The 13406-nt window shown below is 50.8% G+C and overlaps 1 protein-coding gene across 1 annotated transcript; it reads right to left on the bottom strand.

The window, feature by feature from the left end:
- Positions 1-1340: 1340 nt before the first annotated feature.
- Positions 1341-10045, bottom strand: TMEM171 (transmembrane protein 171). Its single transcript, XM_035013890.1, has 4 exons — positions 9957-10045; positions 7152-7857; positions 3277-3415; positions 1341-1620 (listed from the first exon to the last, which is right to left on the bottom strand). The coding sequence occupies exons 2-4, from the start codon at positions 7786-7788 to the stop codon at positions 1422-1424; spliced, it is 975 nt and encodes a 324-aa protein (XP_034869781.1). The 5' UTR covers positions 7789-7857; positions 9957-10045; the 3' UTR covers positions 1341-1421.
- Between the last annotated feature and the right edge of the window lie 3361 nt (positions 10046-13406).

Raw genomic sequence — 13406 nt, 5'->3', positions numbered from 1 at the left:
GGTTGAAGAGACTTCCCTAACCAGAAGGTCAGACTTACGCCTACTGCATTTTAATTTTATTAGCATATAAAGATAAAATACTCAGTGACAAACCCCAGCTCTGAGCCATTGAACCAAGCCAAGCCATCCTTGGTTATTGAGGAGAACTCGTAAGTGTTCAGAACTAAGTCAGTCTACCTAGAAATTTCAGCTTCATCATTTTAAACAAATAATAGCAGTAGGAAGTGGTAATGATCTGCCTTTTGTTCTAATTTTAAAATGTGAATAATTAACCTTCCAGGAGAAAAAAACAGCAGAATTTTAAGAGCAGTTCCATCCAATAAATGTCCAATTCAGAGACAGATGAGTGCTTCTAGTAGAGACGGCTTCCCAGGATTTATTGTGGTAGCAATTCCCATGAAATCAGTCATTACTTTGGTCAAACTACTGGAGCATTAACGCCCTTACGTTCTGCTTTTAGGCACTTAACTGCTGGGTAATACAGATTTTTATAGGGGTTATGGCTTGTGTAAAGGCATAAAAAGCTCACATTTTTGCTACACCAAACTGTGTTATCAACAGTGCTGTTACTATAGATTTACGTTTTCTCAAAGGCAGTTTCTCCCAGGTAGAACTGATAACACTTAGTGGTTATTTCTGGGTTATATCTAGAATTAAATACTTACCGTGCTGCCCAACTCTGCAGAAGCTTTGGTTCATCAGTAGCCTTATGAGAATCAAAGTCGGTGGTCCACGCAGTCGGAGCAGTACGTAGAGGTCCTTCCCGGACCTCTCCAGGGGAATCGAGTTTTCCCAGGAGCCCAAGAAATCTCTTTTCTGAAAGTGTCACTTCACCGTAAGGAGACTTCCGGATATCAGTGGGCTGAAACTGCCCCAGTGTGAAAGGCCTAATTACCTTCTTGCAAAATGAAAGAAAGAAAGGAGAATAGGAGAGGAGGAAGGAAGAGAGGGAGAGGGAAGAAAAGACGAGGAAGAAGAAATAATAAAGAAATGAAGAGAGTAATCTAGTTTCTCTGCCCCAGAAGCAGTTAACATTGGAAAACAGAATGGACCAGGCTCACCATGAACAACTGCATCTGGTCAGCTTCTGAACAGCACAGGGTAACGACTGCCGGAACCCAGCGGCATTGGCTCAAAACCCAGCCTCACTGTTTAGAAGCAGTGTGACCTGCAATAAGTTAATTAGCCTCTCAGAGCCTTTGTTTCTTCCTCCACCACTTCGGATGTGGCGGGTCTCAGTGAGAGAACCAGCTTATGGGCGGGCTGGAGGCACATGGCGTCTCCCGTGGTCCAGAGCACGCTTGATCCAGAACGTTCACTGAAATCAGAACAGAGCCTAGGCCATTGTATTTTTTTTATTAAAAAACAAATTAAATAAAACAGTGATCAATTTTATAGAAAATGGAACTGGAGTCCAGAGTTCACGGTGGGGAAGGCTCAGAAGATGGAGATGAGGTTGTGGCTGCTGCCATTTCTTTTTCTTCGTATCTGGGAGGCAGTTCAGAGGAGAGATGCGGAGTGATTGAGATCTCAGAGGCCAAAGCAGTCCCAGAAATGGTGTATATAGATTCATGATCTCTCTCGGAGGCCGCGCCTTGGCCCTCAGGAGTTGGGGTCCTACTAAAAAGGAGGGAGAACAGAAAGGGAAGAGAGGAGAAAAGTAACACACCGTAAGGATGAGGTTCTTTTCAAATGTTTGATTATAGGTGTTTAGGAGCATTTGCAAGGGTCTAAGGAATAATTTCTTCCCTATTCTATTTCTTACAGATGCGCCTTGATTTCTTGCCCCTTTCCTTCCTTAGAGCTGACTGTCACATTAAGAGAGTCTCACCCCGTGGCTGTTTCCCTTGTCATTGAGAAGACACGAGGTAGGAACGTGTCACTGCCATCCAAAATATTCACATGCAGTTACTGTTCTCTACTGTTTTCTCTTCAGAGACAGCTAACATAAGGTAGACAAACTTATACGAAGAGAAAATTAAATCAGTAAGCCAAAAACGTGAAGGGAGGCTAGAAAGCATACTGGGTACTGGGGTGGGTTCTAGCAACGGGCAGACATGCCTCTGGACTGCCCCTCCACTGCTTTCCAGCTGTGCAATCTTGAGCAAGTTATTTCACCTCACTAAGCCTCGGTCTCTTCATCTATAAAATGGGGACGACAAGATTGCTGTCTCGGCTACCCAGGAGAATGACCTGAGAGAATGCAAGGAAAGCCAGGCCGTGGCACACAGAAATTGTGGGGGTAGCAAGTACGAGTTTGTTTTAAGTTAAAAGACATTTGTTTAGGGCTTGGGGAAGTTCATCATTGGAGAAAAGAATACAAAAATTCACTCACGGAATTATACAAATGTCCAGAACCTAACCTCCCCTTCATCCATGCAGGACAATTCCTATACCTGTCTCTGTCTGGATCTCTGGCCCACCACCCTGTCTGAAGCTCAAGAAGAACGTGTGCCTTAAAACATGAATGACCAGGTAAGGCTGTGCCCATCCCCAGCATTCTCTCCGGATCTCCTAGGTCCTATTTCTCAGTGTCTACAGAAGCCAGCCCCCCAACTGGTCTGCCCCCACCAGCCTTCCCACATTGTGAGCTGCACTGGTTCCATGAAGGTCTGAAACCTTCAACTGCATCCCTCTGCCTGAAGGGATGGCATTTAATCTGACCCCAGGTATGCCTCCTAATTTGTGGCATATGGGGAGCGTGGGGGATGGGGGTGTGAATCTTGGATTTCCCTTCATTCAATCTGAGAAGGCTCTGAGGCCCAGGGAACAACTTCAAATTGAGAGGAGAAGCCCAGCTTGGTTGGGTCAGGGGGCAGGCTATCAATCAGTCACCCAACTTCTTCCGTGAGATACTGAAATCCTCTGTACCTGCTGGAGGTCCCCTAGGACCCCCGCGTCTCCCCTTCATCTAAAGTGGCAAAGCCTAACATAGCAGGGGGCCTCCCAAGCCCTGCTCTGGTGCTCAGTCTGGCTAATAAAGTGTTAAACACTTGGAGGATTCCCCCCTGCCAGGGGTACATGAAGATGCCTGGAGAAGGCTTCGTATTTAACCCAGCATAACCACTTTTATAATTTTTAATGTATGTGCTGCCCAACGTTTCCCAAAAGGTACTCTTAATATTAAGGCAGTAATTCTGATATGATGTCAGCAAAAAAGATACACTGTAATGTTTATTCCTGTACTATGGTACAAAGCTAATTTGGCCTGAGTTCAGGCACAGGCCTGAGAAAGTTAAACATGCCTACTCTTGAAGTTCAAATGCAAAGTCTTACCCATAGGTAAAAATACTGTAATATGAAGGCGGATTTTCATTTGGAAGCAAACCATTAGCCCCAGGACTCGGAGTTGTAGAAGCTGAAGACTCGGGAAAGTAAGGTGGTGGTGGGGGTGGGAATACTATCACGGCATCACCTAAGGAAACACAATATTTCATTGAAGACAAGCACATTAGCAAGAATAAAATAAATTAATTATATATTTGGCCCCGTGAATATAAAAGGTCAAAACCCCTATGCTAACTCCAGAATTTAAAAGTGGGCCTATCAAATTCACAGAGAGGGAGCGTGGAGGTTGCCAGGGACTGGGGTGAGGCTTGGGGGGATTCGAGTGAGTGTTTAACGGGGGCAGTTTCTCTTTGATAATGAAAAACTTCTAGAACTTGATAGTGGTGATGGCTGCAGAACACTGCGAATGTACTTAATGTCCCTGTCCACTAAAAAATGCTTAAAATGGTAAATTTTATGTTACATATATTGTACCACAATTTTTTCAAACAGTGGGCCAATATTTTCCTAGTAAGTCTAAGCTCAAGCATTTCTGTTTTAAGTATTTGCTTCCTTGGGATGCCTCCTGCTGCAAAGCCTTTCTCATTCTCAACTTGAAGTTTTAAACTGTCAACCCTTAGCAGTTGGATAAAGTGCCTGTTCCTTACATGCAGTTGTAGCCTCTGACCACAGGCCAACAAGCTGCTGTTCACTCCAGAATACATCCCATATTTGGGGGAGGAGAAACAGACACCAGACGCAAGCCCTCATTGGTAGTCCAATTCCAATACAAAACGCGGCCCGTGAGTTGCCCAGAACATTCTACACACATGGCAGCACCGCTCCGTAGCGGTTTGAGGGCAGCCTCGGATAAGCTGGCAGCACCGAAGGACAGCGCGGGAGGAACAAAGGGGAGAGGACTTCAGGTGGCGGCAGCGGATCTGACGCCTGGCTGGGTAAGCACCGGGGTCCTGAGCGCAACCAGCGGGCCATCTGCCGATTACCGGCCCAGCGTGGCCCTGAGCGAGGGATCGGACCCCCACCGGCCTCAGCTGCCGCATCGGTGAACCGCAGGCCATCCATAACTGCTCCTGCCTCAGCGACCAGGCAGGAGGGCCGGGGTGGTGTGTGGCGGGGACAGCAGTGCCGGGCATGGAGCAAACGCTCACAGCCGGAACACACAGCCGCAGCGGTGCTTTCTGCACCAGCCGCCGCCGCCAGCCAGTAGCCCTGATTTGCATGTGTGATGAAACCCTCGCCGCAGGCAGCCCCTCTCCGGGCAGCCTCGGTGGCTCCCCCAGAGGGGAGGGAGCCCTTCGGAAAATGTGTTAACTCTTTCTCTCCTCCTACAAGCACATGACCACGAGGGCTTAAGATAGCGCTCACCTAAATCTGATAACAGCTCATGGTTATCTTGGGCTTCTCATTTAATTTTTTTCACAGGTCTTGGTAGGTTAGAGGAAGCAAGGTCGATTGTTTAATTACACAGTGTAGAACAAAGGAGCTGGGAATAAGCCTCCAGAGCAGGCCAGCCACCTCTCCAACGCAAACAAGGAAGTGCTCGCAGTCACCAGCTGTGTCTGAGGCTCGTCCAAGCCTCTGCCCATCAGTTGCCCGCCCCTCCCTCCCCGAGCCTTGCGACCTGCTCTCCCTGAAAGCAGTCCCGTCCCCCCTGGGTTTCCCTTTTACTATGTCCTGCAGGACTTGACGTCCTCTGAGTTGACAGCAGACATCCCTCAAGGGAGGGGGCTGTCTCATGCCCCTGCTTGTGTGTTCAGGATCCAGCGCTGAGTGTGCCCACAGTGGGGGTATCACGTGTCTGGGGAGGAGGGGCTTCCATTCTGGGAACAGTTGAATTCTGGGACTTAGCCAAGAACTGCTTCTCTTCACCCCAGTCCCTCATAGGCAGAAGCCACCACGGACAATGTCTAGATTCTTATCAATTAGGCTAACAGGCACGGTTTCTAAACGTTTAAACCCTATCCCATAATATCAAAGGAGAGAAAAATGAGTTAGGCTACCAGACTTCCACAGGTTTGATGGAACTTAAAGGGTTAAGTGGAAAAGATTTTAAGCGATGGAGGATGGAGTGCCAACATCAGGAGGAGAACCCCCCCCACCCCAAGTCACTATGTCCCAGCACCAGCAGCCCTGCTTTCTGCTGCCCCCCAATTCCAGCCATTGGGAGGGAGGCTGGGCCCCACAGACCCTCTGATAGTAAACCCACAGGGCACACGTCGAAATGCTCCCAACTACGCAGAATACTATGAGCATCAAGTGAGTGCATTTACTTGTCCCCACTGCGTTCCCCAAAAGGCCTGAGCACATCTATAACATAAGGCAAGCCCTTTAGTCATGTAACAGCTACCCGCAACACTTGGGGAAGGATGAAACCGGCTGAACCAGAATCACAGCCATGTGCCCAGAGGCCCTCCCTGGTGCTCTGCGGGGGCCAGAGTCCACGCGTGCCCCCTGCTTGGGTTTGGAGCCCGGCCCTGCCACTTGCTAGTCTGTGACCTTGGCAAGTTATGTGATATGCCTGTGCCTCGGTTTCTTCATCCCTGACACAGAGATACTAAGAGGATCTGCCTCATTGGGTTGCTGTAGGTGTGAACAGCTTTGACAGAGTAGGCCCTTGAAGGGCACTTGGATGGGTATATGGCCCTGGAATGAGCCCCATATCTGTGTTAGCTATTATTAAGATACAACTGATATTGGTGTGGTCACCGTAAATATATAAATACACAAATAGTAGCCTGGGAGTTTCACCCGTGGCTCCAGGGTTGGTCTGTAAACCCATCTGCCCTTGCTCGCCAAGGCCGGGCCACGCAAGGCTGGAAGGCCAGGGATTTCCCCCAGTGAGTAGCACTTCCTCCAGCAGACAGCCCCAACCATGAGAAACATCCCTTTCACCACGCTCCTCCTCTCTTCCCTCCCAGGGATTTCTGTCCCTAATGCTCTGTGCGTAGCCTTTTAGATGTCACAGCGATGGCTTCAGAGCTTTACCCTTTCAAAAGTAAGAGACTGAAAAAACAATTTTCAAAAATGAGCAGCAGCGGGGTTTCCCCTCGGTTGTGTGAAACTGAGGCCAAAGCTACTGAAGTTGTGCTATAGGGGCTGACTCCAGGAAACGGTAATCCATCTCTTCTGCAGAACCCAGAGAACACAAACGTCGTTTCTCTGCATTCCATGGGGGAAATAAGTGACAAGTGCGATCATGCTTTATCAGTGTTGGTCCCACTATTTCCAAACTTCGCCTCCACCCTGAAGCCAAGGATAAGGTTACAGAAAATAGAGAACAATGTGGGAAACAGTGTGGAAAGCCCCCTCAAAACACAGAAGATCTACGGACTTGGGGCAGACAGAATCCTAGAATGTTAGTGCTGGGAGGGATCTTAGCAATGCAATGCTCATTTTATAGATGCATAAACTCAGGCCAGAAGGGGTTAAGGACTTACCAAGGACAGCCAGCCGGTGACAGCCAGGGATGAGAATCTACACGTCCAACACAAAGTGCCCTAGCTTTCAACGTCACTTGGCGGGTCTCTAACGTGACAGAAGGCTCCCAGGCTATGCTAGCACTTTCTCTCACTTTCCTCCTAATTTGCTCTGTGACCTCAGTCAAGGTCATGACTTAATGTCCCAAAGCTTTTGCTCGATCACAAGGAATTGCTGGGAGGAAATGATGTGCACAAGGATTCTTACAGGGCTTAGCACAGCAGCAGCACCGTGTGTGTGTGTGCGCGCGCGTGTGCATGCGTGCATGGGTGTGTAAGAGAGACAGAGAAAAGGGAGAACCTAGGCCAGACCCGAGGACAACCCAGCGAAGCCCTGATGCAACAGCCACTGTGATGTGAGGGTGCCCAGGAACGACAGCTACGTACCTACGGTGACATGGACGGGCTCCGTGCTCTGCGTCTGTCTGTCTTCACTTTCGGAGGCATCCTGGCCCTCATTCAAGTTGTTTCTCTTAACGTGGGCAACCACAAAGAAACACAGTCCCATGAGTACAATCAAGGGCCCCATGATCTGCAGGGACAGGAATCCACAGATCCGGGGCTCCACGTCGGCAGTGTCTGTCTCATTCAGGGGTTCCTGCGCCCAGTCTGAACCACAGCCGGGGACCCAAATGCCCAGAATGCTGATGAGCATGCCACTCGTCAAGAACAGAAACCCGAAGATGAGGCACTGGGCAAACTGGCGGCTCTCTCCACAGATGAAGGCTCGGTCGGGGTCCGCCTGACTGCCCCGCAGGCGCCCCTCACGGAGCTGAAGTCGTGCCCGCGAGCGGGCCAGGATCACAGCCCCAAGCCCAGCCGCGGCACAGGCAGGCCCAGCGACCTTCAGCACCATGCTGCAGTCTGGGAAGATTTTGTACTGGCATGCCTGGAACCCAAAGATGGAGAGCAGGACTCCCACACACAACAGGATGGCACCAAAGACAAAAAGGAAGAAAATGAGCTTGCTGACACGCCTGTCTCGCTGGACCCCGTCTGGCTCAGCGGCAGCTACAGGAGACATGGCCAGAAGAAGCCCCTTCCCCAGAACCAGGCAGGATGGATTTCCTTCCCTCCAGTGGTTTCAACAGCTCTGAAAATACAACCAAACACCAAATTAAAGTGGGCACAGGTGTTCCTGGCCCGCCCTGGCCATTTCAGAAATCACTCCAGGATGAAATCATAGGGGACAGAACTTGATGCAAGTGATACACTGGTGAACAATGAGTTGGTTTATGAGTCAGAAGCACTGGCATTCAGAAACTCCTGAATATGAAATTTTGTGAAGATATTCAAGAAGAGGAAATGCAATTACCATGCACCTAAGATTATCTAAAAAAACCAAAACCCATACAAGAGAAGTAACTGGGTGTGGCTTTTCCTGTTATGAGTCTTACAAACTCACTTCCCCGGGCAAAACAAAACAAAACAAAACAAACAACCCCCAAAACAGTGGTGAGTAAGGGAAGAACCACAGGGATTATTTCTGATTTACAGACATCCCACGTTTCATCACAGCTGCTCTGAGCATTTCCGAGTCGATAAATTTTTGTTCAGTAACTAACTTTCCATTTCCTATTTCAGACTGCAGCAACTTTCCATTCCGCCGCCTTCTTCTAAGGCCAGGACACCTGCAGGAGGCCCAATTCAGTGTGTTCAGGAACACAGTGAGTTTGGGGGATTTTAAGTTAACTCTGTCAAAATGTGATTTTTGAGTTCTCACACAGGCACTGGAACTCGGGGGCCCGGCTGACTAGGCCGGGGTGACCCAGGGGAGTCTAGCACAGAGCGTCAGGAGGAGCCTTGTCTCCCAGGTGTGCAGGTGGCCTCTCACGTACCCTCCTCCAAGGTGCCTCTCACTTCCACAAAAAGGTTTAGGCTCCGTTAAAAATAAGCAGCCGATAAAATCACCAGTTAAAAAAGCATGAAACAGCAACAGCACTTGACTCTGAACTCTCGGAGAGTGTAAGTGAGATCAAGTGGGAAAGCACCTCCCCACAAGATTACCCAAGCCCTCTGCTGGTATCATCATATATGAAGTGGACCCGAATCCATTGTTAATAGTTGTCTAGTGTATGCAGATTGACTTTATAATCTTAGTTATCTTGTCTTACTCTCATGAGTGGAGTATTTTACCAGGACCCTTCAAGTTGGGGCAGTGGAAAAGACAACCCAAGTGTGAAGACCATTTTTACTGGCTCAAGGAAAGAAAACTTAAAATATTTTGTACCATTTGTATCCATGATCCCATGAAGGAGCTCAAGATTGAGGCTGTAAAGCCAAGGCCGTCCTGACAAACCCAAGTCGTGTCCAAGGAGGGTCAATTTAAGTAAAGAAAAGAAATAGCTGGTCTTATACTAGGAAGTACTTTTCCAGGAAAAAGTACAATCGAATCAGAAGGAAGCTGGAGAAAGAAGGAAATCTAGGAGGGAAATAAGCTTCCATTTTAAACCTGGGCAAACTGTATTTGTGAAGATGGAATATGCTGAGACAAACACTGAAAGAAAATATTGAACTAATTTAAAAAACAGAAATCTGACTCATGTAATCTCTTGTGCTGGTTCCAGAGATAAGGGTGATTCTCTGTTATAAAGTCCTATCAGGAATTCACTGAATTCCTGGTACCTTCAACTCTGAAGCGAGTCACAAGGCTTCAAATGTCTTAAGGCGAATTCCCCAAATACTAGTAAAGTAAAAGTAAGCCTAAAACTGGATCTGTAGCTCTTGTCCATGAACAAGTGGACTACACACCTGCCATACGTACCAATCCCTCATCCATAATAATATAGGCAGTCAAGTCTGTCTGTCTCATACACGCATTCACGAACGGACACAAAAACATCTACACTCACAGAAAATTAAACCCTTTCCAAATACCAACCTACATTTAATTTCCCCAAAGCCAAATCTACCTCTCCACCACTGCTTTCCAAAGGACAATTCCAAATCAGCATCTCACCATGCCCAAGGCTCTGTGCGTTTGGTGATCGAGGTAAAGCCAGCCCCAAGTCTTGTATAGGGAATCCTGCCGTGGGTTTCAGGGAGCCCGAGCGCAACAACAGCCCCCAGCGGCTGGGCTTGCGGCTCCCACCCCCGCAGCTTCGGCTCGGGGTCCTCCGCGCCCGCGCCGCTCCCCGCACCAAGCCTTGGCCGCGCGGCAGTGCGGAGAAGCGCGGGGCGCGGAGCACTCACCTGAGGCTTCGTCCTGCGTGCGCGCTACCTGCGCCAGCGCGCGTCCCGGGCGCTGGCACCGGCCTCGGGGTGGGCGCTCGGCGGGGCGGCGCTGGCCGTGGGCACCCGGCTGGGCGCGGCCTCCGGTGGCGGCCCGCACCGCGCGTTTCCACCTGCGCGTCCGGTTGCGGAGGGCGGGCCGCCGCTGTATTTACAGAAGGAGGCGGTGCCAGAGAGGGCGCGGCGGCGGGGGCACGCCGGGCAGGGCGGACTGGCGGGAGCTGGCCGCCACCGGGTGCTGCCCTGCGGGGCCGGAGGCGCGCCCGGCGCGGCAGTGGGTGACGAGGGGCGGCCTCGGAGCCCAAGGCTGGCAGATGTGGCCGCTTCGCCCGTGACCGTGCGCGCGAGGAATCCGGGGAGAACGGGCACCCCCGCCACCTCCCTGGCCCGCAGCCGTGCGAGGTGGGGGGAGGCGAGCTGAGGTTCTCCTCTTGGCTGCCCGCACTGCGCGCCGCGCGGGCCGAGATCCAGGCAGCAGGAAGGGAACCGGATCCTTTGGGCGCTCAGGGCGCAGAGTTGAGGCGGGGGAAGCCCCTGGCCCCCTTTCCGATGTGGCCGTGGCGCAGGCGGGATCGGGCCCCGCGTTCCTGAGGCTGCGCTTTCGGCCACGACGCTGTCCGGGACCGGTCTACCTGGCGGCGGTGGCCCTCCTGCCGCTCCGGAGACCTTGATGGCTGGTCACTGGAGCGCGTCCCCCGCTGCCAGCTCCCCGACCGCGAACGCGTTATGGAGACACCAAGTCACTGAAACGTGCGCTCTGTTTAGAATGTGAGACAAGGTGCTCCATACCTGAGCTATTCAGGCACGAGGTCCTCGCTCCAAGACTGAAGCAGGCCCTTGGCAGGTCAGCTCTGTCCCTTCCGCACTCACACCTACGCTCTTTGCCTTAGAACCCCTCTTCCGGTTCTCAGTTGTTAATGGTCGGCAGCAATTAAAGCGGTAACTTTCCCTGCCCTTGAACCAGGAGTTTCGGGATGGGTTTGCCAATCCCCGTGCTATTTGTAACCTGCCCTGTGACACGTGACACGGACCCAGCTATGCCAGTTTCCACCCCAGAGGTCAGGGCGCTGTGGAAGGTGAGTCAAGGGCTCAGCCCAAGCACAGCTGCGCCATGAAGCCCTGGGGACTTACCCATCCCGCCACTTCTCCCGGCTTCCTGTCAGCTTTGCCTGAAACCCGGTCACGGGTTCATGCCAATCGCTTTCCCCTTTAATACAGCAAGTGGTTCTGTAGGTCTCACTGACGGTAAAGAGTGAGATGGGCTTAGCCAGTTACCAGGGGTGAGAGGGAGGGAGACTCTCAAAGAAGGGGTCAGAGGGAGGCAGAGAGGGAAGGGGGTTCCCTGGACTCTGAGCACTGGATGGCTGGGTGGGTGAGACGAGGCTTCACGAGGGAGACATACTGGACAAGTTCCAGCCTTGCAATTTGCTGGGGGCACTTGCCCCAGTGGCCAGATGTGGCCTTTGTCACAGCCAGAGTGAGAATCTCTGCCCTAACTAAATATTGCTGATTATTCCTATCATGAACAATACTGACATCCCTGGCTCTGTGCCAGGCTCTGTGTTCCCCATTTTACCTACAGCCTTTGATTCTTTAATGTGTGTTCCCAGCAACTCACAGAAGGCTGGAGCCAGAAGAGGATGGGGGGCTAAAAACCAGTCAGTTTTCAGTTGAGGAAACCAAGGCCCAAAGGCAAAAATTGACCTCCCCACTGATTAACGTGGAGCCTGGGCCTGAACCAGATGTATTGACTGTTCCTCCCAGATACACCTGTCACGCAGAGAACACACAATGCCGTGAACACAGAAATGCCTTTTGATTATGTGGCTTTTTTTTTTTTTAAGAGAGAGTGAGAGAAAGTGCATGAGAGCAAGGGAGTGGGAGAGGGAGAGAGAGAATCTTATGTATTTATGTAACAAGCAGGTAAGCAAGAGTGGTGATTGCACAACAGTGGCCGACACCGAGCTTTCTAAGAACACAGGCCCCGGATACAGAATGTGTTCTCCCTGCACAGGCCTTTCGTGTACAAGAGGGTTTCCGTCTCCAGTGGGCCCTCATGCTTGCCTTCTCCTGTACGTGCAACTCGATTTCTGGCCGCGTCGTGTGAGGACCTGCAAGGGGCCTGTTGATACAGCTGCCCTCCGGTGCCACGTGACCGCAGGCTGGCCACACATGACGGCCATGAATGGACAGACACCAAGACCATCAGATTAGCCTCTGCTCAGGATATCGGCTGCTTGGACTGTTTGCCTTGTGGAGCCTGTTTGACTAAATTAAAATCCTTGGAAACCGATCGTCAGTCAAGTATGAAAGACAAAGCCACCAGCCTGCAAGGTGCCCATCTTGGGGGCAGACCTATTTTGATGAGAGAGGCTGGGTGACCCCCTTCCTCTCTAAAACAAACTGGCCTTTTCCAGCCTGTGTGGTCGTGAAAAAAAAAAGACCAGACAGAGTCCTTAGAAAAACAGCATCAGAACAAGGTTTTAAAAATGCATGAATCTTGGGATGCCTGGGTGGCTCAGTCAGTTAAGCATCTGCCTCCGGCTCAGGTCACCTGGGATCCAGCCCCGTGTCCTGTCGGGCTCCTTGCTCAGCGGGGAGCCTGCTTCTCCCTCTCCCTCTGCTCCCCCTGCTCTGTGCGTGCACGCGTGAGCGCTCTCTCTCTCTCTCTGACAAATAAATAAATAAAATCTAAAAAAAATGAATCTTGAATTCAGGAAGTGAATACAGACAGTGAAGCTGTGGCATGCATTCATTTATTCATTCAGCAAATATTTACTGAGTGCTGACTGCAGGCCAATAAACAGACACAATACTTTGCCCTCGTGGAACCTATATTCTAAGGAAAAGGAGGACAATGAAAGAAACAGGGAAATGATACAGGGTGTTAGAAGGCCGTAGGTGCTGTGGAGAGTAAGAAATCACAGAAGGCGGCTGGGGAAATCCTGCTTCCAAGAGGGTGGTTAAGGAAGGCGTCTCTGAGAAGGTGACACCTCAGTGAAGGAAATGAGGAAGCAAGCATACTGTTTATCTATGATTGCATAACAAATGACCCCCAAACTTAGAAGCTTAAGCAACAAAGATTTATTACCTCTCACAGTTTCTGAAGGTCAGGAATTTCAAAGCAGCTTAGCCAGGTGCTTCTGGCTTGGGATCTCTCCTGAGGCTGGAGTCCAGCTGATGGCTGGGGTCGCATCCCCTGCAGGCCTGCCTGAGGCTGGAGGGTTGGCCTCCACAGTGGCTCCCTCCTGGGACTCTGGGCAGAAGGCCTCGCTTTCACTTTCCTACTGTTGTAGACCTCTGCACAGAGCCACCTGATTGTCCTCATGACATGGAAGCTGACTTCCCCTGGAGTGAGTGATTCAAGAGAGAGCAAATGAGGGGGAAGGTGCAGTGCCTTTTATGATGTAG

The sequence above is a fragment of the Mirounga leonina genome, unplaced genomic scaffold, assembly GCF_011800145.1.
Source record: "Mirounga leonina isolate KUSES-001 unplaced genomic scaffold, KU_Mleo_1.0 Mir_168, whole genome shotgun sequence".
In the NCBI taxonomy this organism is placed as follows: domain Eukaryota; kingdom Metazoa; phylum Chordata; class Mammalia; order Carnivora; family Phocidae; genus Mirounga; species Mirounga leonina.
Note: the sequence above shows the minus strand (reverse complement) of the source record. Positions and strands in the feature narration are given on the sequence as shown.